This window comes from Miniopterus schreibersii (assembly GCF_964146895.1).
Source record: "Miniopterus schreibersii genome assembly, chromosome: 11".
Taxonomy (NCBI): Eukaryota; Metazoa; Chordata; class Mammalia; order Chiroptera; family Miniopteridae; genus Miniopterus; species Miniopterus schreibersii.
Genome location: NC_138111.1, coordinates 50570447 through 50597155, shown reverse-complemented (window position 1 = coordinate 50597155; position 26709 = coordinate 50570447). Strand labels below are relative to the sequence as shown.

Here is a 26709-nt window from a genome sequence, read left to right as displayed (position 1 = left end):
CAAAGTGGCATGGAAATTTAAACATTTCGTTGCTTAGGAAATCTTCTCAGGATACACACCCAATCTGATTGAATAAGCCTTTTAAGCCTATAATTTTTTCTTTCTTCTCTGCCTGCAAATCTTATAGCTGAATTAGATTATTTTTGGCTAAAACTTTCAGATAATTGTTGATGTTTTATTACACAGACTTTTCAGTACTCCCACAAAATAATTACTGCAGAAATATAATTGCTTAATAAAATGTCTGAGTTATGTGACCTTGAAAAAGTTAGTCATCTCTGTGACCTTCTATTCCCGCCTATGTGAAATGTCATGTTAGCAAGTTATGTTTCAGAAAAGTAAAAAGCTCACAAAATTTTCTTATATCTTCAGATAAGATGTCTGAAATTATTAAGCATCAATAATTTATTAAGTTAATAATTTCAAATAAATTTGTAGTGATTTCTTCTGGCTGAATTTAAGACTTCAAAATTGCTCTGTGAAAAAGTATTGCGAATAGTGGGCTCAGAGAGAGCGAGGGGATGTGCTCATTCATGAGCCCTTCTCAGTGGTGCTTCTCTGGGCGAGGAGCTGACACTAAACCTACTGGGGACGCAGACCGCTAGTCCCCACAGTCATAGTGCAGCAAAGAAAGACAGCCACGTTAAATGTCACTCCGCTATGCTGTTTTCTTCCCAGAGGATTTCCTATCAGAAATTTGAGCCTGTCCTTCTCTGAGTAAGGTTTGAAACTTTATCTTTATTCCTGTCCAAGTTCAGCAAAGGGAAATTATGAAAGGCACAGCTGAGTTTAGGAGGCACTGATAGATGGGAAGCATAAAAATAGCTAATTATGTATAGTGCTTACAGCTCGGCGACAGCTAAGCGGGCGATAGGACAGACGGCACTCTTCGTAATTTCGGTAGACAAGATTCCACAACAGGAGAAACAATTTGGAACAATAAAAGGGTTATGGTGGGATTAGCGTTATTTTAAAAGTTATGGGAGGAGAGATTGGCCTAAGAATTTATATGCATATATGCATAACCCATGGACACACACAATAGTGTGGGGAAGGCCTGAAGGGAGGGGTGGGTGCAGGGTTGAGGGGATCAGTGGGAGAAAAAAGGAGACATCTGAAATACTTTCAACAATAAAGATAATTTTTTAAAAAAGTTATGGGAAAAAGCCCTAGGAAGTGACCTTTGGTGAATGGCGTGAGCTTGAAATAGTTGAGTGGGGAAATAAGTTGAAGCAGCAAGGTTATAATATTCTTTTCTACCTTCCCAACTCCCAGTTCCACAGATTTGTCTTATTAGAAAAGTTGTTCCTATTCACTGTACTTTAGAAAGAATGATTTTCAACTGCTGTGCTGCAAGGTTTCTAAAACATGCAGTAACTGACTACTGAGTCAGGGGCACTGACCTCTTTTCCCTTAGATGGTAAAATAAAGAAATGGTAACGGCCAACACAGCAATAGCTGTTCAGTGTGAACGAATCAAAATTATACCAATTTTTTTGTCAGATGGGCAAAAAATATATATTTTGGTGTGCTGCAGAGTTTAAGTAATTAGTTTATGTGTGCCATGAGATGAAAATGGTTTAAAGTCACTACTTTAGGACTTTACCCTGAGGAATCGTCCAGTCACAGCTGACAAGACCACTTATTATTCCGCCCCAGTATCGACATTGAGACCTCACAAACTCAGTGAAAATCTTGCCCCTGAGAGGGGAGCTGAGAAATGCAGATGTCTTCTGCACTATTACCTCCTTCAACAATTGATAAGTCCTGACACTTGGCTGCTGCCGGCCTTGTGGGTCTCGTGGGGACACTTTGAGTATCCCGTCTTCCCTGGGCTCACTGGAGAATTGCCTCATTCCAGGCAGCAAAAGGGCAGGAGCCCCAAGTAATTTCTCTGGAGAGTTTGTTGGCAGTGTAGGAATTGCACCTGGGAATTCTGTGGCACAAAGTTAATCCCTCTGCACAATTTTGGTTTCCCCAGGAAAATACTATGGCTGGAGTAAGTGCTTTAGGAGCCCGTACCGGCCTCTGGAGTCTGACATCTGCCCGTTGTTTGCCTGCAAGGACAGTCATTGAAGGAATCCCCCTGCATGGTTCTGCCCAAGAAATAGGCCTGTCTATTGCATCTTGGTCCTTAGCACTGAAAATATGGTAGCAAACAGGGCCAAACTGCCCAACAAAACTAAATTCCTCTGAGTTTAGGGAGTGAGAGAGAACAAAAAGCTAAATCTTCGTTCTTAGAAGCATCTAAATTTTTTCTCTGAGTCACCATGTATGGGGTGAATTAGCAGTTGAGAGTCCCTGTCCTATAGGGATGTACTAAGAGACCATTATAGATGGAAAATATGTAGAAATGCGTGTCCAGAGAGAAAATATTGGAATCCATAGTTCTCTAACGTGTGTGGGTATGTATTTCTCTAATTTTTAAAAAAGATCTGGATGAGGGTTGAAGAGGGAGGAAATAAATATAATGCAATGGACTATAAACAGAATTGATTTGTATAATATATATTGAAAAAATAAGGTTCAGCCTTTCAAATAGTTGATTAATAATAGCAACTGAGGTTTTAATCCCAGGCATACAACTGATTTCTTACCTAACCAAACCTCAGTGAGCTACATGTTTTGGGGGAGCTAATTCTAAAGTTGACTTCATAGTTGGATGAGCAGTAAGTAAGGGAGCATAACTCAGAAGTATCACAAAATATAATTTATTATCCTTGAAGTGGCTATGAATCTGGTAAAATGTCTTTATAAAGCTAGTTTGTGCTTTAAGGAATCTGCAATTAAGGTAAGAACATGTATACGTTTTGAAAAGGCAACGAATCTTTCACCTCGGGCCAACAATTGTAAAAATGAAAGGAAGTAACTTTCAAAACCAAAGTTAATTTAATGAGCATGTTTGTTAGTATAAATACATTTGTTGTGTAAGTATATCTATAATAAAATACTTTATTATGTATGTTATATATTTTTTTCTTTGCAGCAGTTTTTCCCCTCCCTATTAGGAAATTCCTAGGAAAGGAATGAGATGTTATTATTTTTACCAAAATCTGGTTGGAGTATGTGGATTCTTGGTCAAAGGAATGATTTTGGTTTATGTATATCTACATAGTGTGGAATAATATGCTTCTGCTGCTTCATATTCGAGCAGTGTCTTTCAAGTGGTATGCCACAAGAATTTTTAAAACATGCGACGCCTGACTATTTTAGTGAGGGGCACTGATCTCTTTTCCCTTAGTTTGTCAAATAAAAATGACAACAGCCAACATAATAGCTGTCTGGTGTGAGTGAATCAAAATTATACCTATTGTTTTTGTCAGAATGGCAAAAAATACAGTATTTTTGTGTGTACCGCAGAATTTTAGTAATGAGTTTATGTGTGTCATGAGATAAGGTTGAAAATTGCTATATTAGAGTATTAGCTTAGATATATTATGTGGCCATTCATTGTATTGAATCATCATTTGAATATACATTAAAGGTAAGTTTTCTTTTAGTTGGAACGGATTTATACTGATGTGCGTCTTGGGTTCAGTCATCATTTCCAAAGACGGGGTTTGGGTTTGCACTGTGGATAAGTCAAAGCAGAACAGCAACTGCTGTTCCTCACTCCCTGCCCTGCTCACTCTCTTGTGGAGCTGGCTAATCCAGGACTAAGCTCTGCTTCTAAGGCTCTTACGGAAAACAGCTTGGTGAAGCTAGAAGCCGAGTAGCCACCAGCAAATCAGAATATAAAGCTTTGTTTTTAATGGTAAAAGAGAAAATTCCTTATGAGAGATTAATTTTGGAAGAAATCTTTTCAGAATATCTCCTTTCATTTTGCTGAAGTTAAGTATAATCTAGCCTGAAGAAATTATTTTTCCGGAAGCATTTACTAATGATAAATTATTTTTCTAAGTAATTTAGTAGTTTGAGGTGAAATCTTTTTTTTTTTTTTTTTTTTTTTTTTTTGCTGAGGGAGGATGATAGGATTTGAAAAATATTGTGAAGTATAAAGAAGGAAATAACCATCCCTAGTGCTACCTTCTGAAATTAGATATTAACATTTTCACATTTATTGCCAATCACTTACTTTCCTAATTTTTATTATGCAGTTTCCGATGTAGATTTTACAGTATATATATTACAGTGAATCATTATTGTCGTGACTCCTGACATTACGTCTTTCAGTTCTAACAGCCATTGGCTCATGGCTAGTCCTGTTTCTTCTCTCCCCTTCCATTTCAAAGAAGCAGATCCCAGACATTGCACTGTGTTATAGCTCTTAATCTTGAATCCGTCTCCCATTTTTATTTACTTTTCACTTTCATCTCTGTTTTTAGAAACTGCCTCTTACCCGACTTTCTTTTTTATCAGTTTCTCTTGCTGCTTACAGGTCTTCCACACCGTTAGGAGAGTGGCCTTTCTAAAACAACCATGTTATTCATTGTACCAAAATAGACTTCAAAATTAAATGTTTAAACTCTTTAAGAATGGTGTGCAGGGCCCTCAGTCATTTAGCCTGTGCCCACCCCTCGAGCCTCAACACCCCTGCCTTTTTCCTTCCTGCTCCCCCAGCCCCAGTCCAGGCGTGAGAAGCTCTTGCAGTTCTCAGAAGGTGCGATGCACCCTGGCCTCTACGAGGGGAGCTCTTTCATTACTCCCGTCCCAAGTCCCACCTGTTCTTTAGGACTCTCTGCAGGGGTCTTGGAAGCTTTTTCTTTCTCTTCAGTTTGGGTTTGTGCCCTCCTTATGTCTTCTTATATTTTAGTGTGTGTGTACTAGTTTTTTCTTTTAGTCACTTGGCCTGTGAGTTCCCAGCCTGTGTCTTCATTTCTCTAATTCTGCCACCCAGCAACACGTCATTTCTGTAGGCAGACCATGTGTTGTTGAATCCGTAAATAACAGAATTTGAGTTCATTTTTAACCCTGTGACCCCCTCGGCATTTTCACTTTGGGAAGGTAATTTATCTTTCCATTTTATAAAGGAGTGCATATTCATCAGTATCCAAAAGCAGTGTTCCTTCATACCTACGTGTCTTTGATTTGGTGGAGTAGAGTTAATAAATTCTATTATTTAAGAATTGAAAAAGATTCATAAATGTCAACTTGAGAATAAAAATATTGTTCACAAATGCTTTTTTGATCAAGCCTATAAGAATGAGGGAGAAGTTCAGCAGAACATGCTAAAGGAGGCTGAGTGTTTTCTGTTGGGTGACTTCATGATGCTGCTGGGTAGTGGTCATTTCTGTGCTTCTGGAGCAATAGTTCAGTGACATTATCCTAGAATATGAATTCTGACGGAAAGTGTAGGTTTTGCTGTTATGGCCAGTTGACTTTATGACAAACTACCTGCAAATGACTACAACCTTGCATTTGCCTGCTAAAGTCAGGTAGTGCTGATGCAGCTATGAGAGAGACAAATGCTAAATTTAAATGCAGTAACAGATGCTGAGCGACTTTGACAAGCCACAAACCATTGCAGCAAGCTCTTTGAATGTTGTATTCCTTTTGCAGTCAGAATTGTTGAGGATAACTAGAAAATTGTATGCATTTGGGACAGTTTCTCTTAGCAGAATTATTTTTAGCATAAAACATATTTTCACTTGTTAGTTGCCATATAATCTGCATTGGGCAGAATGGTTTGTTTTATGTTTCAAGCGCTGATTGTCTACTACATAAAAGCTGTGCCTACACAGTACTGGTACAACTTGTTGAAAAGTGAAATGATTAGTCAGTTATTAAGTTCCTGTTTCTCCATAAAACCAGATATTCTATTTGATTTTTATCATCTGCTGAAACTAGTGTTATTGACCTGTTGTTGGAGAATCATGTCACAGCTAAAACCTTTAGATATTTCTAAAGGATTTAACAACTCTATCATTATGTTAAAGGTTTGCAGGAATCATAAAGGCCTTAAAAATGATTTTGAAAATTTGAGTTTTTTTCTAAGCTAATATATATATATATAAGTAGAGTTGCTAGATAAAATAAGAGAGATGCCCAGTTAAATTTGCATTTTAGATAATCAACAGATTAGTATTTAGTATAAATATATCTCAAGTATTGCATGGGTTATACTTATACTACAAAATTTTTCATTTATCTGAAATTCAGATTTTACTAGGTAGCCTATATTTTTATTTGCTAATTCTGGCAGTCTTATATTGATACAGAATTTAAGAAACCCCCCAAAAAATGAAGTGCAAAATAAGTTTCTCTTTATGTCCTTCAGCCCCTCACATCCCACTATTAGTCTTGGAAAGCTTGCAAAAATAGGCCATGCTTTTAATAAACATGCATATATTAATTTTACTTACACATTTCTTCCCTCCCTGTAGAGATTTAATACATTGCCCTGCACTTTCTTTTTTTCATTTAACAATATATTTCCACCATACGATTTTTTCAAGACAATATGGAAAATGTGGGGTAATGTGATAGAAGCATGAGAAGAAATCAGGCAGAGTTGGATTCATATGTAAGTTCTCCAGCTTGCTGGCTAGATGTGTGGCCTTGAGTAATACCTCAGCCTCCCTTTCCTCTGCTGTCTTATCTGGAAAATGGAGAGAATGTGCCAGGCAGTGGAGGATACTGTGGAGAGCAAGATGGTTGGGGCTCTTGCTCCCGTGGTGTCACATGTATATGTAGAGCGCTGGCTCTGTAGTTCCTAATAGGTACTGAATTAATTGAGTCATCATTGATATGTCTTGTAGTCCTGAGCGCCATGGCTACTGAAACAGGTTCAGTTATCACCAAGTAGTGATATGGCTACAAGCACAATACATCAACAGCAGCTGGAAGAGAACTGGCATTTTCTATACTATTTGAATATGCTTATTTTCATTGCATTGAGGGAGTTTTACCTTGAAATGTAACAGCCATGTTTTTTAATGTACTTTAAATATTAATAAAAGGTTTATATTAATTTAATTTAATTTTTTTTATATCTGTTGATTTCAGAGAGAGGAAAGGAGAGGGAGAGAGATAGAAACATCAATGATGAGAGAGTCATTGATCGAGCCCACAACCCAGGCATGTGCCCTGACTGGGAATCGAACCCTGATCACCTGGATCCTAGGTTGACGCTCAACCTCTGAGCCATGCCTGGCCTTGCTATATTAATTTTAAGTGATTTGTCTAAACAGATTACTGCTCTTTGATCTATCTACCATAGTTTCTAAAATATTTAATTCTGACTTTGTATCTTCTATGGATTGTTGTGGCTATGTTGCGTTGTTGACACCACTCCATTCAGATTTCATTCACTTTGGTTCCCTAGAGTTTATATATGTTGTCTCCCTGTTTCTCCCTTTAGTTTCTCCTTGTGCGGGGCAAGGTGTACACAGTTTTGAACTTGGGACGAGGAATGAGAATGGTAAGGTGAATCTTCTTCCTGACAAGGGGCAGGATATTGGAGAAGTTAAATTATTAGCTCTGGAGCCAGACTTCCTGGATTCAAATCCCGGCTCCATCACTTACTAGTAGTATGACCTTGGGCCCCAGTTTCCTCACCGGAGTAGATTGAGGATTAAAGGACTTAATTGTATAGCATGCTTTGAAGAGTGCACACTACGTGGTAGGTGCTGTTTACTGTTGTTATTCCTTCTGCTCCAGCATTGGTATTGGTTACTTTGTTGGTGTATCCGCATCTCATTGCTTCTCTTTACTGCCCCTGATTTATCATCCTCACTGGTCACATGAATGCTCAGAAAAATCCTCAGAACTTGGCATTCTTCTGACATGTATTGCATCTTTTTTAAGTCTTACCCATTGGCTATGACCTACTGTTACCACTCAGATACCCGTCTGCTTCCACATAGTGTTGAGATGGGTAATGAGGGGAGGGGTGAGAAGGAGAATTCATGTCTGCAGTTTGATGGGAGTGGACTCCATCTCTGCATCTCAAAAATCCTGTAGTTACAAATGAGTTTCTTTATACTTAGAACCGGGTTCTTGGGATAGGGGTATAGGACATAGAATGGGATACATTTTTTAAATTGCTTGTCTCTGTCATGGTTACTAATGGTGAAATCTGGAAAAACCACAAAAAAAGCCATGTATTTATTTGAGGGACATCAGAGCAGAGAAGACAAACTGAAACTAATTTTCTATCCGTGAAATCCAGATCTTATCTGGGCACTAATGTCAGTGACTTGTAGCTTGAGCCTTTAAAAAAAACCTTTATGATAATAAGAATTTATATTTAAAAAACGGGAATTCTTTTTTCACATAACTGACTCATAGGTGAACGCTTGGATGGCAATGGTTTTCTCAGTTGGGAACTGCCTACTCTATGCTTTCTCTGAGGACTCCTAAATCAGTGGGCCTCTAAATTCATAGGGTGCCTCCCCCTCCACCACATGCCCATACTGCCTGTCTTTCTGAGTTAATATTTTATAAGGGAAAGAGGATAGAAGCAAATTTTATTGTGTATACCAAGCACTCATGTATATAATTTTACCTTTTCCAAACTTTATGAAGATCATTCATGTGTAATTAGAGATTTTCAAGTTCAGAGAGGATAGGTAAGTGATTTAAACTTATAGTGAGTAAGTGGTCAAGCTGAAATCATCAGACTTCCTGAACCATGTTCTTTCATTGCTACCATTCTTCTGCTTGGGCAATTTAATTAAATATACCTATGTAGGCCTGGCCTTCCTTATGTTGGGGTATCTTTACTTTTGCTTTTTAATTGTCAGAAGTTAATAATTTTTTTGAGGGGGAAAGACCTGATTGTATGCTATTTTATGAAAGAATATTATAGTCTCCTTGTCAGTACGAATAAAAAATATGACTATTTTATTTTTAAGCTCTCCCTGTATTTTTCCTCATGAAACCATGCAATACCTGGTATTGAAATGCTTATCTATATGGGCTCACCATTAATCCTGAGTATATATTTTAGAGTTGTGATTTATGTAGTGATCTGAAAATTGGTATATTTTATTTATCTCATTTATCATAATATACCCAATGAGTAAATGTGTTTTCTAGGAAACTAGGGTTCAGATGCTAGGCCCCTTGCTCAAGGCCACACTGCTATTTAGGCTTCAATTCCAGGTTAGAGCCAATGCCTTCCCATTGTGACACCAGGGCATTTTTAAAAACAAGTGCCAGTGGGGCTATTTGTTTGAAATGGAGTGATATTTTATTTTATTTTATTTATTTATTTTAAATATATCTTTATTGATTTCAGAGAGAGGAAAGGAGAGGGAGAGAGAGATAGAAACATCATTGAGCCCACAGCCTGGGCATGTGCCCTGACCGGGAATCGAACCCCGATCGCCTGGATCCTAGGTCGATGCTCAACCGCTGAGCCACGCCTGGCCAGGCTGGAGTGATATTTTAAATAGTATATTCTAAGTTGAGATAAGGAAAGTCAATAAGTACTATTCTCTGTTGTTGCACAGAGTTAATTGCAGACATTGATGGTCTGTGCATGTGTTCATATACATTACACACTTCTATTTCTTCCAAATGCATTTTCTCTTAACGAAATAACGGGGCAAATGCTTTTTCTTAGAGAAATACCCTTTCTCATCTTCAGATGAAAGTAAGGGTGTGGTTGTAGATTCCTTTTCTCCATTGAAGGAATTACTGACTGGTTCCCAATGACTTGATTTTTTGCAAGACAGGGCACATGTAACTATGGAGACATTGTGCAAAATTGTTGGACAGCCAAGATTAAAGAAAGATGTGTCCACATTAGTGATGTGGACATTGTCAGTGAAGATCTGAATTCAGTACTGTAAACTGTCTAGATAAGTGTTGTCAGAGAAAGATGAGATCTGTGTGAACTGAAGGAGTTGAGAATTTTTCTTTTTTTAATGGGAAAGAAGTCAGGAGGGTATTCTGAAAACCTTTGAAGACTCTTCTTTAACACTCTTATACTCTGTTTCATCCATGATTTAATGCATTATATTCCAGTGGCTCATGTACTGCGTGAATGACACCATTCATTTCTAATTGGTGTGTATGCATGGTCTCCCCAGTTGAGACTGTGAGCATTCAAGGCCAGGGCCACATCTTCTACTTCTTATTTTTTCATTTTTTTTTGCCCCTCATGCAGGGTCAAGTAAGCTTCTTACTCTGTGGGTGAGGACCTTTAAAGAAATCCAAGATTTTAGTGCGCTGCTCTGTTAAGGAACTCTTAAAGAAAGATTTTGGATACGTTGGTCATTTTATTTAAGAGAGATTTCATGCCTTATACCTTACTATGCAAGTAGAACCTGCAAATATAAGATAATTTTGAGTTAGTCCTAAAATGATTACTTTTTTTTTTTGCCTATAAGGAAAACTATCTTTTAGGTCAACAAGATTTTAATGGTCAAAGGATGAAAGTAACATCAAGTTCTTTTCGTAGTATATAGTTTCAGAATATAATCTTAAAGTTTTAATAAAAAAATAACCATTTCATTTTATTTTTTTTCTCCTCAGAGTTTCATTTTGGTGGTTGTTTTTAGAGAAGAACACTGAACTTTGAAAAAAATGTTAGACACTATAGGTAAGACCCATTCCTTTCTGACTATTTTTTATAAGAATCAAAATAGTGGGATGTTTGAAATATAGTATGTTCTAAGTAGCAGGATTCTTTCTACTGTAACTTAGTTTTTAAAAGTTTTTATCTACTAGCATTATACCAGGGTAATGTGTTTCTATATTTGGACAGTTTCATCTGAAGTGCTGTAAAAAAGATCATTTATAAGCAAAAGTTAAAAGCATATGAGATGTTTTACTAATTATGAGTTTTATGCTTAATGTAAATCCAGTTCTCATGTGCAAACCTAATGCTGGCTAATGTTTGTTTCTGAATAGTACCAGAAAGTTTAACAGTGTTTTTAATACTGAAAAAGATCATTGCTTATGTCATACTTTTACTTTATAGCAGGTGAAATACTACTGAGCTCTTTCTTTTAAGTTGCTAAAAGATAACAATAACATAAACTTAGGCTGACAGACTTCAGTGATGATTTAAGGCAGTTTAAATTCTACATGAGATAATTAAGTTGAGATATTCAGATTTCCCCAGATCATGTGTTATATTTTCCCCACACTGCTCTTTAGCTTTAGAGAAACTTGTTTGTGGAACTATTAGGAGTGTCATGTATGATACACTCAGTCCTTATTGTCCCTCATCTGACAGCACAGTCCTCCCCTATTGCAGGGAACCCCTTAGGTATGATTATTGGAAGGTATCTGGATTTCTGTCTAGCACCTTGATGAGTGCAGGTGGTGTCTTGAGAGCTGTGTGTTTTGAGGGGTAGGGTGAGAGTAGGTGGCAGGAAAAGGAGCTGTTTCTGTGCTTATGAGGATCATTAGTGTGACTTTTGTTCCTGGTATTATGCCTGTAATGAAAATGCATGGAACGCAGTGCAATATACAGGCCTCTTATTATTAAAAAAAAAGAAAAGAAAATGCATGGGTGTACACTGCCGTCATCACTGATTTTATACCAATGTCCCACACCATAAAGACTGCTAGTCTACATAGGAAACTTCCTCAGAAGAAAGTGTAAGGCAAAGGGGAAATGTAAAATCATTTAAATTGTTTATTTTTAATCTTTATTCTGTAAGGTAACACTGAGCTGCAAACCTCTCAAGAAGTCACAGGGGAATTAATACTAGATTTTTATTCTGAGATACCATGGGAAATATGACCCAGGATAAAGCCCTCATGTGTATATTATTATTTGCTTTTAAAATTCTGGATATGAGTAAATATTGTTTAAATTTATGTTTGTGAACTCATGGTCAACATTAATTCATGTTTTAATTCCCCAGTTTCTGTGTAATTCCACATTTAATGTTATAGAAAGTGTCTCTGGTGATAACTCCCACTCTTTTTGATTACTATGATATGGCAAATGTATTTTAATAGATAAATTTGTTGTCATCATGAATCTGCTAAGACATATATCTGAATAGTTATATGTCTCTCCATTTATAAAAAATAAATTTGGCTTCACATATGAGATAAAAGAGAGCAAAGGGGTGAGAGAGACTGTGTGTATGTCTTTTAGGGAGATGTTTTTAATATTTTTGGTAGAAACTCATTATCTGGAACATGCATGTAAGGTGCTAGGATTATCATTATTATTACTGTATTATTATTGTATTATTATTTATTAGTATTAGGATTATTCAAAATATCTGTTTTGCAGCTTTGTGCCTGATACATTACGTGATCAATTAATATTTGAATTATATTAATTGTAAATTAATTATGCATTTGTAGATTTGCTATTTAAATTTTGAGAAAAACATTTGAAGTATTAAAAGTCCTGTTTTTGAAGGAATATGCATTATGGCAATGTACTTTCAAGTACATTCTCAAGTATAGAATGCTTTGCTCTTAATATATGAAATTGTCGTATTTGGTTGTTATGACATCCACATTCACTTGTTTGTGAGTTATATTTCTGATGTTACATGTAAATAAAATTTTTAAAAGATGAAAATATCAGCATTTTCAAGATCACGGAGCATTTAGTCTTCAATAGTTTTTATTAAAAAGTTTAAATAGCTGGCATTAGAACTCAAATGCACTTTATCTGAATTAGTTTCTGTACTGTACAATTCGTTGTGTGTAGCATACACTATAACCAGTTCCTTGCTTCCAAACAAACTCTTACAAGAGACTTTAAGGTTTGAGGGACATATTTATAGTGACATGTTTTAGTCTCTCTTTTTTTTCCTGAGTCAATATTATGTTCTCAAAAGGAATAGTTTTAGGATTTCTATAAGCATGGGTTAATGTGTGTGTGTGTGTGTGTGTATGTGTTTGAATCCTGTTACTGACCAATGCTGCTCTTTGGCATAGACAAAAACCGGGCCTTGCAGGCAGCTGAGCGCTTGCAAGCCAAGCTGCGAGAGCGTGGGGATGTGGCCAATGAAGACAAGCTGAACCTCCTGAAGTCAGTCTTGCAGAGCCCACTCTTCAGTCAGATTCTGAGCCTTCAGACTTCCATGCAGCAACTGAAAGACCAGGTAGGACATGGTTCACTCAAAGCAGGTGTTCAGGGCATTGCATCGATCTTGGAAAAGGTTTGTGTTGTTCTGAAAGGCTGATTGTTGTATATGTTAATGAATAGTTAATAAAGTCATTTAAGCTTCCAAATGAGACATTCAGATTCACTGTGCCTTTCCCCCCCTAGTTATTTTTGTAATGGCTGTTGCTGTATACTGTAGATGATATGACATTGTGTTGAAAGCTGTGTGAATGCTAAAGAATGAGCCCCTACAGGAGAAGGGGATAATAAAATATGTTTAGGGTGGATGGCTGTAGACTTGGTTTCCATCATCACCACAGCTCATTGTTCGTGTGGTCTTGCTCTTTCAGATTCAGACATTCAGTACACTCACAAGATTTCAGATAAGCCTGGATTTGCATGTGTAATCATGTGTGAGGAAGGGAAATCACCTCTATTTTGACAGTAAAAGGAATAATTACATTGTCATCAGTTAGAAGGATTGCAATTCTCACTTCTTAACGGAGTGTAAGTAGCAATTCTTTCCATGACAGCATCAGATGGTGATAAACATTACAACTTCTAAATGTAACACAGTGTTTTTTCTGTAAAAATTATGAGCATTAAGAAGTCCTAGCATTTATATTAAAACCGAAGCATATCACAATGACAGAATGAAAATCAAAGTCAGATGTTCTTTGAACTTACTTAATTTAATCACTATTTCTCAGGTTTTTAAAAAGTATATTTTTAAAATGGTTGTTATCCTGACAAGGTTTGAAGTGAGTCTTTGCCTCCAGTCCAGGCTAATTCCCATTCTAATATTTTTAGCATTACTTTAGTGGTAATGGATGACTTGCTAGCAAATATTCTGCCTTAAAAGGTTAAAAATGAACCTCGAAGACTAGTTCTATAATTTAGTGAAAGAACAGCTCCAATTAAAAAACCTCAAAAATGTGCCAAATGCAAAAAGAACAAATAGTAGCAATAGAGAAGGAATTTGTTTAATGTCACAAAACTTCATAATGTAGATATTTTGGTAGCCAAAAAATTAAATCAAGAAGAATGTTTAAAAATATTTTTCTCTAATGAATTTTCTACTTAATGATTTCTAAAGTCATTATCATGAATTAAGTAGATGTGCCCCCGGCCAGCGTGGCTCAGCAGTTGAGCATATTCCTATGATCCAGGAGGTCACAGTTCCTTTCCCGGTCAGGGCACATGCCCGGGTTTTCCGATTGATCCCCAGCAGGGGGCGTGCAGGAGGCAGCGAGTCAATGACTCTCATCATTGATGTTTCTATCTCTCCCTCCCTCCCTTTCCCTTCCTCTCTCTCTGAAATCAATAAAAATATTTTTAAAAAAGGAAGAAGAAGAGATGCATTTGTTACATGTAGTTATATTTGTCCTCTTTGCAAGTTATTGAAAAGATTGGTTTTAAATACTCATCTTCAGAATGGTTGGGCAAGGTTTTGGAGAAACCGGTATCCGGAATGTAAGTGTGATTATGATATGGAAAACTGGTTTTTCGGAGATTGTGGAGTTGAGCAGATGTCTTCTCCCCTTATTGTATATGAAGATATGATTAGAATGAGAGGACCAGTTGAAACAAAAAGTACTAGTAAGTAAGTGAGGAAATACCACTAGTTCAGTGAGATAACTGTCAAAATACCCCTTCTAGTCAGCCTTATGTAAGTGGAATAGCATGTCCACTTACCAGGTCTGCTGAAGGGAGGGGAGAAATAGGCCTACTTGTTGTTGAGATTGTTTTACCATTTCCAAGTAGAAGTAGGCTATGGACTCCAAAACTGTTTGGGCCCCACGTGATTCAGCTGCAACCTCCTTGGAAATGTGTGGAGCATAATATCAAGTGTCATTGTCTGTGACTAAGTACAGTGTGATGTTGTGTTAATGATAGATGTTGATATATTTCAGGACTAAGTAAGCTGTGAGGTTGATGGATTCTATAGGCATGTCTTATATGCCTTTGGACTTCTGGGTCTTTGGTCACCTGTTCAAGTATTGAAAGGGACCAAGGAAACCATGTGGCCCTCACTCGGCTTATCACAACAGCTTAGGTTGAGTTACTAGAACTAAAACATGATTTTCTTGACCTCGCAAGGCACAACCCTTTCCCTTTTTTGACTGTGCAGCCTGCCTCATTATTTTCCCCCTGAAGGCAGAAACTTGGTACTTAACTAATAAAACTTTAATTTCTGTTAAAACCACTGCTAACTTCTCAGTTGTTCTGAATCTTCACTTTAGTCTCCATTTTACTATTTTAATTTCATTTGTTTATTGAACCAGATTTTTCTTCTTGTATGACTAGAGTAAAATTTCAAAAACTTGTATTATTTTGTTTTAAATTTAAACAAAAATAATCTAAACTTTGTTAGAGTTAAATTTTCCATATAGTTTACCAACTGGTAATTTATTAATATTTATAGTTTAATATTTAATTAGTACACATAAGGAATGAAATTTTTTGTGGGTTGAAACCAGTAGCTATGCAAATCTGCTCAATGGCTAGCTTTTGTTTATTACCTTATATACCTAAATTATTTTTTCAGGTGTATAATTGTATATGCACAATAGCGGCAAGTTTCTGTCACCATCGTTTTTAGTACTATTAATATATTTGACCCCTTTGATTTTTCTCCAGCATAATTCTCCTGTCTTTTAAAAAGCAAAGGGAGTGAATAATTGAAAAACTCAGGGTATATGCAGCCTGTTGGAGACATGATCATGTTGTTGCTTTAATGACAGATGCCGACATGCCACGTTGAATTAAGCCTACTATTTTTCCCCCTCAGATCCTCCTCATTACTTCTATTCAATAATGTTTAATTTTTCTAATTTGCTTCTTCAGTATTAAGGCTGCCCTTAGATATCAAACTGTTTCCCTTTGGCAAATTAAACACTTGACAGGTGTGTAACTGGGAGTGCAAAAAAAGCCATGCCCTGAAGGGATGTGCTATTTAAATATTGTCAGAAATATTAGCAGGTCTGAGAGTATAATTGATGCCTCTGTTTAACTCCACCACATTGTGTATTGTTCTAACCGCCAGCTAAAAGGATGTGTGCTATTAAACCTGAATAATCTCTAATGGTTCCAGTTTATTTCCTACCGCATGATTCCTGTTAAGTGAAGAGAAGGCAAAAAGAGAAATGGGACTGTGTGTCAATGATCTGTCAAGTGCAAATTCTCCAGTAGTGTCCTCCCTGTCACCTAGCCATCACAGCTAATAACTGCAGGGCTCAGTGCCTATGCATGACAAAAATCCAACCATTGAGGGGCAAATAAACACGTTAGCAGTTTGATAATGGAAACTTGTCAGCCATGAGGAAATTGGATTTGCATATTTATTCTATGGTTTCTCCAGTCCAGTATAGGTGTGTGCTACTTTCCTGATGAATTAATTGCCTTACCTTATGAATTGACCACAGGCATTAAATCAAACATCTTTTTACCTTGAGTCACTGTAGGAAAACTGTGGATTAAAATTATTAATTTCAATAGAAATTTGGGACTAATATTTAAAACTTTATATTATTGAGTTGTTGCTATTTTTAAGCTATGGTAACAGAGAGCAACTGTAAGATGGAAGAAATGATGTGGGTAGCTCAGGTTACAAGAGCTGCTGATACAGGAAACCAGCAGTATTTCCAGATTATTTCTCTTATTTTGTTGTTGTTCTTGTTGTTTGATATTTCCAGGCTACTACTTCATTCAGCTCTCTCCCAGAAATGTCTTGGCTCATATATATATCATCTAGATGTATAATGTATATTCACACAAAATTAAGCCAGATTTTTCTAAGTTTTTCCTTGGAAATTTTGACATCTCTCGAAATAACTGGAGAGATACTAACCTAACATAAAATCACATTGGAAATTACTGTTAAGTGTTGATGAATGTTGTTATATTCTTTTTCATTTTTATTCTTGAAAAATGGTCTTCATGGTATAAAATTTGGGTTTATATTTCTCTGTTTCTAAGTTTTACATTAGCTTGGTTTATATTTCTTTTTCATTTATTTATTTTTAAATATATCTTTATTGATTTCAGAGAGAGGAAGGGAGAGGGAGAGAGAGAGAGAGGAACATCAATGATGAGAGAGTCATTGATCAAGCCCACAACCCGGGCATGTGTCCTCACCGGGAAGGGAATCGAACCCTGATTGCCTGGATCCTAGGTTGACGCTAAACAGCTGAGCCACGCCCAGCCGGGCTATTTCTATGTTTCTAAGTTTTACTATTCACATTCCAAAAACTATTTGACACAGCTTCTGATGGCAAAACACATTGACTAATAGGTGATTCAAAGATAAATCTAAACAAAGATCAAATAAAAATAACAGAGAACTAGATATTTCTAGGACCTTGGGTTACTAAAATTGAGTATATAATTTAATATGCATTTCCCAGAAGCAAAGGCAAAACAAAAAATAAAACAACAACAGGAAAAACTGAAGGATTATATATTGCTCAGTTTGAGAAGTCGTTTAGTGAGCCAAACTTTCTCTTGACAATGGGAGGGTTATCTCATGGATGCTTTTATAAAAGAAGACTCATAATTCTTTATTAATAGACCTTTACTGAAGACCTAAAAATCAATAAAAATACAATGAATAAATAAGATGGAGGTTCTCACTATCTTGAGGGGAAAACAGAACATATATATTCTCATGTAATTAGAAAAACAAGAAGGTGGGTGGCATGAGAGGAAGGAATTACTAACTTTCACCTGAAGAAAAGTTCACACTGGAGATGACATGTAAGATGGGTCTTGCAAAATGAGGAGGAATTTTCTGCAGAGATGTGGGAGGAAATTATTTCAGGTGGTGATAATGTTTACATGGGTATAGAGCAGTTCTCAGCTGGGTGTGATTTTACATTCTCCCTTCCTAGGGACATTTGGCAATGTCTGGAGACATTTTTGATTGTCCTGATTTGGGGTTGGGGAATAGCATGCTACTGGTATATAATGGGTAGAGTCCAGGGATGCTGCTAAACATCCTCACTGCACAGAACAGCCCTCCAAGACAGAATTATTGGACTTATAAAGTGTGCAGTGCTGAGGTTAAGAAGCTGTGAAACAGTTGCCTACAGACCTATATTAGCAGAGAAATAGAATATATGCAGACTGTTGGCAAGAGATGGAACTTTCAAGCCAGATTGTGAAGGCTTTAGTAACTTAAGGTTTTTATTTAAAATCATCTTGGCTCTTTTGCATTCAGCTTTTTGTATCAAACTTTATTGTATCACGTTGAAATTGTATTGTCTTCTAACCATTCCACTAAATACAATATTTTAATAATAAGTAGTTTTTTTTTCTCCAAATTTTAAAAATTGTAGTATAAGACACTTAACATAAAATTAAGGTAAGAGTTTAAGTAACAGTTTGATAGATAAGAGCTTCAGTTATTATTGTAAAATACATAAATTGTTCTCCTAATAAATGTTTTTTTCATGTTTCTAGGAATGAAGTACACTAAGAATACATCACACTCTAATTTATACAAGTGATGGCTTTTCTGCCAGAGGGTACATGAGAGCATGTATACCCTGTACTTTTTTTCTGATGTTTTGTCTTAAACAGGAGCAAATTTTAGAGAACCTAGAGACATACCCGGTCAATGTATATTTCAGAGGGTCACTTTCAAATATCTCATATCAGCTGAGGCTGTCAGATGGAAACCACTGTTCTGGGGCACACCTGCAGGGCCGCCGCTCTGTAGGTATATAATTGTAAGACTGCTAAATCAAGTTCATGGCTAAAGTGTGAGGTGTATGCTACTTTTAAGCAGTAGCATCAGTGACTCTTAAATGTAATTTCTTACATTTACATTTTTAAGATTGGTGGAAAGCTGAGAATTTTGATAACTGGGCATTTTGTTGCTCTGTTTTGACTTTGGTAATCAGACAGATACCGTTTTGTACAATTCATGTCTCCAAGAGCAGAAATGAGTTTCCTCAGCTTTATTTGACTACCTGCATAAATGACAGAAACATGACCCCTCTCACTATGGTTTCTAATCTGAGGCTGAAATAAAGATGATTCATCTGTAGATTTGCAATTAGTAAAGGGGAATGACTCCTGACTCTAAAGAATGCCTACGTTAAATTACAACTTGGTGTAGGTAAAGGGAGGGGCATGGAAAGAAAGAAAATAGGCCTTGACCCCATTAACAAGAATTATCTAGAAAATGGAACGGGATTCTTCCCAGTTCATATTGCTTGTGGAAATGAAAAAAAATGTTTTTTCTTATCCCTGAAATGGTTTTACTTTTATGGTAGAATATTGCAGCCACGGACCCGAAAAGTGTCCATGTCTTGAGACTCTAATGTACATTGTCTAGGAGAAGTTTAAAGAAAAGGAATGATTCTTATGTTTTTACATTTACCATAAAGTTTATTTACTGTAGGAATTTCAAATACTTTATTTTTGGTACAATAACAGCTTTTAAATGTTTGTTCCTTTAACTAAAAGTTTGTAAATATGGAGCCTTTGAAAGGACTGAAATTCTTGTTTTATCCTGGGCGAGAAGGCACTGCTCGAGCTTTTTATACAGTGCTGGATTAAAATGCAGCACCATCTTGCCATTGGGGATGCATGTGTGTCGGAAGCAGCAAATGGTGCTAATTGTGTGGTGTTTTTGTGACAAAGTTAAATGCTCTTTGGAGGGGAAAAAATGTGAATTTTACTGGGTATAACCTAAATGAGTTTTTCAACCCAAGGATTTAAGAACAGTCGATTTACCTTTGAAGCTATAGTAACAACAGTTACCTTTAAGAAGCCTTCATGTGCTATGGACTTTGTCTCATTTAGCCAGTTTATCAGCTCAGAGTTGGTGGGGGTTATCCCTGTTTTGTCCAGTGAGGAAAATGGGGTTTAGACATGTTATGTAACTTAATCTGGACGACACAGTTATTCATTGGTGAATTTACAAGAAGATTCTGAGTCTGTTTGACCTTGAAGCCAATGCTTTTTCCTTTAAATTTACACTATTTCTAAACCCTTAGTTCACTTATATAAAGGAACAAATAAGTTGGGGGTGGGGGACAGTTAATAGCATTCCTAAAGAGAATCGCACTTGAACGAAACATTTTGTAACCTCAGATTTATTAAGATTGTCATTTGTCTTAAGTTCTGCCCCCAAATTTTAACCAGAGGGCCTTTAAAATATAAACTAGAACTTTTGTTCTGGTTTTATTTATAATTATGCTCGATTTTGAAGTAAATGAAGATAGTGGAATGGAGAGGCAATATTATGGCAAAGTAATATTAGCCCTCGTGTTCACTTTTATGGACAGGGGTTTACAGTGGTGAGCACAGAAAACAGAATTAATGAACTATTGTAATAATCATGACCTGCATGACATTTTCCATATGAAATGTAAACCTACTTTTGCCCACCCCTGTCCTTATACTCGCCTGTAAGGTTTTGTTACTCTAAGCAGGTTGTGAACAGTGAATCCGTTTTATTTGTCTTCTGAAAATGTGGGACTGATAGGAAAAACACTGTGAAAATTCTAACATGTCGTTTGTCTGAAGTTTCATTTTTTGAATTACTGTTTGTCTTGACATTTAAATTAGATTAGCTTCATTTTGATATCTTCTCTCCTTGGATGTAGAAAATCTCAGCATTTTTTTTATAAGAATATTCTTTTTGGTTAAGCTACGTTCTTTAAAATTTTTTTCCCCTTGGAAGTTTTACTGAGAAAGCACAGAAGTGTTGAGATTTAAATAAAGAAAAGACATTCTGCAAATACACGTCAACACACATGCCTAGACCGGGGTGTATATCTGGGCTCCAATTGCCATTTGTTCTTAACAAGCCTGCAAAGCAGAGTAGGAATTAATTGTAGTTCAGATCTGTTTGCAGTCGATTTACTACTTTAGGGATAAAAACCATGCCATATTCATCTTTGAATATCTTATACCTAACACAATACTTTACTCAGACTCAATAAATGAGTGCTTAATTAATGAATACATGAATATTTTTAAATATCCAGAACTGTTGTACATTAATAACTTATCTTTCATTAGAGAACTAATTTTTTACATAAATAAATGAGCCAAATAAAGGAAGTTACATTGAAAACACCGAGTTTTTCTCTTAGTAACCATATTGATAAGATGTTCCTCCCCCTCCCCCTCATCATCTCATAGTAACAGTTAACAGGTATTAAATTCTTACTGTGTCAGGAACTATTCTGTATAGTTACCTGTTTCATTATTACACTAATACTATAAAGTAGATAATATTATTTTACTCATTTTACAGATGGGGAAACAGAGGCACAAATAAGTTAAGTGGTAGAGCTAGTATTTGAAGGCAGGCAGGCTGACTCTTGATCCCAGGTCTCAATCACGAAGCTGTCGTTTTCTGTTTTGCTGTCCTTATAAACCGTGTGATGAACTTACTTGAAGGATTTCCTGGTGCTTTGAGGCATCATTTTGATGATCTGATCTCAGATGCAGCCATTGTGTGTAGTGTAGAGACAGACACAATCCAGATCTGTATTCTGATATTCATACTTATTACTAGATGATCCTAAGCACGGGTTTATTTCTTAAAATGAAAGTGTACATGTGTGTGTGTATCTTCATTGACCCTCTTCTTTTCCTCCAGTCGTAAAATGGGAATTAAGTAACATGGATCTAGCAACTCTAAGGCATAAGCCTGATGCTTACTGAGCACTTAATAAATATTAGTTCTCTTATTACTTCCCCTCCTATTAGAAATTTACTATTGTTCTAAGGCAGCAGTTCTCAAACATTTTGGACTCATGATCTCATTTTATTCTTAAAAATTACTAAGGACCACAATGTACTTTTGTTTATGTGGTTTTATACATAAGTATTTATCAGGTTAGAAATTAAAATTGAGAAATATTTTAAATTTTCATTTGTTAATACCTTTTAAAGGAGCAGTAATAAGCCCATGATATTTAAAAATTAGTGAGGAGTGGCATTCCTTTCCATTTTTGCACATCTCTTTAATGTAGCTGAATAGAAGACAACTGGATTCTCATATCCGCTTCTGCATTTCATCTGTTTGGACTTGTCGTCTTTGTTGACGTATTTGGAGAATATCTGACCTCACACAGATATTTAGCTGGGAAAGGTTGACCTATAGCCTTTTTGAATACTTGTGGATACCCTTCTTTGATAGGGCACCAAAGCTCTTGGTAGTTGTTTTTTTTTTATATATATCTTTATTGATTTCAGAGAGAGGAAAGGAGAGGGAGAGAGAGAGAGAGAAACATCAATGATGAGAGAGTCATTGATCGGCTGCAGCCTGCAACCCAGGTATGTGCCCTGACCAGGAATCGAACCCCGATCGCCTGGATCCTAGGTCGATGCTCAACCGCTGAGCCATGCCCGGCCAGGCCTCTTGGTAGTTTCTCAAAGACTACTTACAACATAGAATCTGAAAACAAATCAATGAAAATTTTGTATTTTATTGCAGTAAAATATGTCTCTTGCTCTTTGAATTTTTTAAACCTGTGCATAATTTTGTATCATATTGGTCATCCAGAAAAATTGAAAAATATAACAATTACGTTGCATTGTATAATATAAAAAAATTACACTTGGTAGTGTAGCTGCTCATTTTATCCACAGAGTCTTTAAATTATGGAAAGTTGTCAGGCTTATGGTGGCAATATAGGTTTTCCAAAATTCTAATTGTCACATGAAAGCTCAAATTTTAATATTGGCAACAGTTACTATCAGTGTTTTCCTTGAGGTGACAGGCTTACTTTCTTCATTTTCAAGAAATTATCTGCCATATACCTAAGTTTATATAATCACTTTTTGATATTCAGTAATTTTTTTCGAGTAATATGGTGCTCATGAAAAAATTAGCTGGTTCAGGTTGCAACTCAAACCATAGTGCTTTTCCGCTAGACAAGAATTTTATTTTTTATGCTGAATAAGTGCTTTAAAAAGATATGCTGTACACTCAAGAGTTAAGATTTTAAAACATTAATCATTTTACTACTTTAAAGTTCATCAAGAACTTTAAGGTGATTCAGTGGGTGGGAAATAGACTGTTGCTCCTGATGAGAGGAGCTGAAAAGAATTTTGTTTTTTCTTTTTTCAGCCTATTATAGACACCTTTTCCTCAAAGATGCTAATAAAAAATAAAGGTATTATCAAAAAAAGATCAAACAGTATGACAAAGAAACCAGTGTTTTTGCAATCAACAGAATCTAATTGGAATCTTAGTAGAAAGTCAGGGTTAAAGAATCCTGTTATGTTTTACTTCATTATAGGACCTTTTTAAAAATGGTACACTTAAAAATTTTTATAACAATACATAATGAAAATAGTTTAAAACAAAACTGTGACTGTTCCAGGTTCAGGTTATTTTTAGTCTTTATCCAAGCGTTCACACATGTTTTAGGAAATTGGTGGTATCTGAATCTTTTCATGTAGAGTATTTCTAAATATTGTTGAATTTAGACCTTTAAAAAATTAGTTTTGTAAAATATACATGGACTCAGCTAAGAACCATATGATTTCACTCATAGGTAGGATATAAAACTGGAACTCGTGGACACAAACAGCAGTGTGGTGGTTGCCAGAGGGAAGGGGGTGGGGGTGAAAGGGGTCCTAATATATGGTGATGGGAGAAGATACGACTTTGGGTGACGGGCATACAGTGCAATGTATAGCTCTTGTAACAGAAACCTACACCCCAATAAATTTAATAAAAAATATACGTGGACTACTGTCCATTATGCTCCCTGAACCCAGCATTTTAGTGAGTATACATTTTAATCTTTGTATTTTATGTTGTAATTTCAAGAATGAATGAAACCTTCATAGATGCAGCTTTGTGTAACAATGAGGACATTATAAAATAGCAGAACCTGCTCCTTGGTCTTTCATTTAAGTTGATGACATTGTATAAAAGCACACAGTCTACAGTGTTGTATTTGATTTTGTCGCTTAATAAGCTGTAGCAATCAGCATTGCTTTGGTAGACTGTTGATCATCCGTATATACTTGTCTAAATACCGAAGGGGAGAAGACAGGAATCTCACATACTCTTTAACTTATTTTCCTCTTAAGGTGTAAGTGTTCTTGGCTTTCCATCTTGAGTTTCGTGGTTGATAGGTTATGCTTTTTGCACAGGGGAATTTTAAGACAAATACGGCACTGAAACTATGTACTTGTGTATACATAGAGACAGGAGCAGAAAAGTTGCATTTTGATTACTCAGAATGACTCTTTAAACCTTTTTTTAAATTTCTAAAACAGTTTATTTAGCTAAACATTCCTGGGTTAAGGAATTATTTTCTAAATTAAATATTCTTACCTTTTAAATTTATCAGCCAGTGATAGTCAAGAGCTACTTTAAAATCTCTGAAAATTATAAAGTGGGTACTAGGCCACTATCTGCTTTGCTATTCAGTAATCATATCTAGTAAAAGAAAGGTGGGCGAACTAATCCTGGTGGAGTAGTTTTATAGGATATCTAACATATTAGTGATTATGGGAAGCATTTGTCTCTTTAATTACTGTCCCATTATCTAGAGCCCAATGTCTTAGTCATTTCAGGTGCTCAATAAGTATTTGAATGAATGAAGGGAAAGTCTCATAGAAAATGTAAAATTATGCTTATTTCATTTGAAAATCTCCCCCACCCCTTTATAACTTGCTGCTACATTTTGAATCTTGTTTAGTTCAGGAGCTGTGAGCTACTTTATGTCTGAAATAGTCTCATCACATTAAGCTAATCCCCTTTGAACATGCAACTCAATTCCTTTAATTAGCTTTAAAAATAAGGATCATTAAATCAAAGTGCCACCATCAATTATTGTGCAAGGGTTTGCCTGTTCAATAATGCATCAGAGTTGTGCCCTAATCAGTATTTCACTGAAAGATTTATGGAAAAGGAGGCCTCCCTTGGTTCCAAACTTGAACTGCAGTTCTATTATGTATAAAAATATTTTCCTGTGATCACATTGAATACTCTCAGCATCCTATCCATCTTTGCATTTCACATTTGGGATCAGTTCCAGAGAGTGTTTTACAGCATTTTTGTAAATTCACCTTTTTTTTTTTGCAAGAAAAGAAGACAAGGTGCAGATTTAAAAAACAGTCTGCATTGCTATGAAGTACACCTGTTTTGTCAGATCCCCTAGAGAATGCCTTATTTCTTATTTCTCGTTATATTAAGGAGTAACAAACAAAAAATGGGAAATTGAACTAGCAATATATGTTTATAAATTTGTTTAAAATCTATGAAACTAGGGTAGCAAAAGCAGTGGTCATTTTTATTGCTTAATTCAAAATAATATACATCTTGGCTTTAAAATGTTAGAAATGTAATAGCCATCCATTTATATTCTATTTTTATTCTCATTACTATACTGAGCATTCAGAGTAAGTCACAATAAAGGAACCACAAGGAAATTCAGTTTGATCCTAAGCAGTCATCTTTGTAGACAGTTACATAAGTACTTTGGAAAGATTGATGTTAGCCAATGAAATAGAGCTAATAATATTAACTTCATTTTCAATTAACAACCCAGAAGGGATAGATGAAACTTAAAAAGACAGTATTTCAATATTTTTTAGCAGCTTTAGTTAAGTGGATCTACATATTTATATAAACAAAATATTTAAGATTTTTTTTGGTATATTTTTGGAATGATATTAATTTTACCAAGTAAGTATTATTATTTAAAAACATAAAAAGCAATTTATAAGTTTGAAATCTTTCAATTATGTCAGCCTACTACTGGTGTGTAAAAATATAATGATTATTTTTCCTTCTTGTAATTTGGACTGCAATTAAATGATTACAAGTTTAAAAGTTTATACTCTTTGGGGGTAAAACATAAAACACATTTGCTGAAGGCTCACCTTGAGTACTTGCTAAAGGATTTATTCTGGGAATGGAAATTAGCCAGTTGAATCCATGTGAAGTCCGTTGAGGGTCATCCATCACAGTAATAGAGTGAGCTTCATCTTCAGATAGACATCTAGTTTCTGTATGCTGCTTTAGTCAAGGTGAATGCCTGGTAATTGAACCGTAAATTCAGAGTGTCTGTCATAAAAGGTTTAGCTTGATATATAGAGGCTGCTCCTACTTTTTTAAAGAGAAGTATTTGTGTATCATCCATTATTGGAGTACCCAGGTTCTGTGTTCTAATTGTATCTCTTATTTTGCACAATTTTTTTAAAATGAAAAATAACATACAGTAATGGGCTAAATGATATAGCTCAGGGATTTTTTTTTTACAAATGGAATATATACATGTAACCCTTTCTCTAAATCAAAGTATAGACAGTTACCATTACTCCATAATGCTCTCAGTATCCCCTCAGTCAGTCCTAACCTACGCCAAAAAAATCACTTTTTTTCCCCTGGCCTATTTGAGATATACTTGACATATAACATTGGGTGAGTTTAAGATATATAACATGATATTTGACACACGTATGTATTGTGAAATGAATACATACTACAGTTGGGTTAATTAACACATTCATGAACTTAACATAATTACCTTTTTGTGTGTATGTGGTGAAAACATTTAAGGTCTATTCTCAGCGGTTTTCAAGTGTACAATACAGTACTGTGTTGTTAACTGTGGTCACCAGGATGTACCTTACATCCCTGTAACGTATTCATCCTACAGCTGGGAGTTTGTACCCTTTGACCACCATCTCTCCATTGCCCCCTTAACCAAACCTCTGGCAACCACCAATCTCTCTTTCTATGACTC

The 26709-nt window shown here is 35.8% G+C and overlaps 1 protein-coding gene across 12 annotated transcripts in view; it reads left to right on the top strand.

Moving 5' to 3' along the window:
• The window catches only part of MPDZ (multiple PDZ domain crumbs cell polarity complex component), a 137966-nt gene that overhangs the window by 12799 nt on the left and 98458 nt on the right, over positions 1–26709 (top strand). For all 12 annotated transcript variants that reach the window (XM_081151430.1, XM_081151433.1, XM_081151425.1 and 9 more), the window contains exons 2-3: positions 10423–10489; positions 12805–12971. In XM_081151430.1, coding sequence (XP_081007556.1) covers positions 10474–10489; positions 12805–12971 — 183 coding nt within the window. In that variant the 5' untranslated portion in view covers positions 10423–10473. The remainder of the gene's footprint in view (positions 1–10422; positions 10490–12804; positions 12972–26709) is intronic.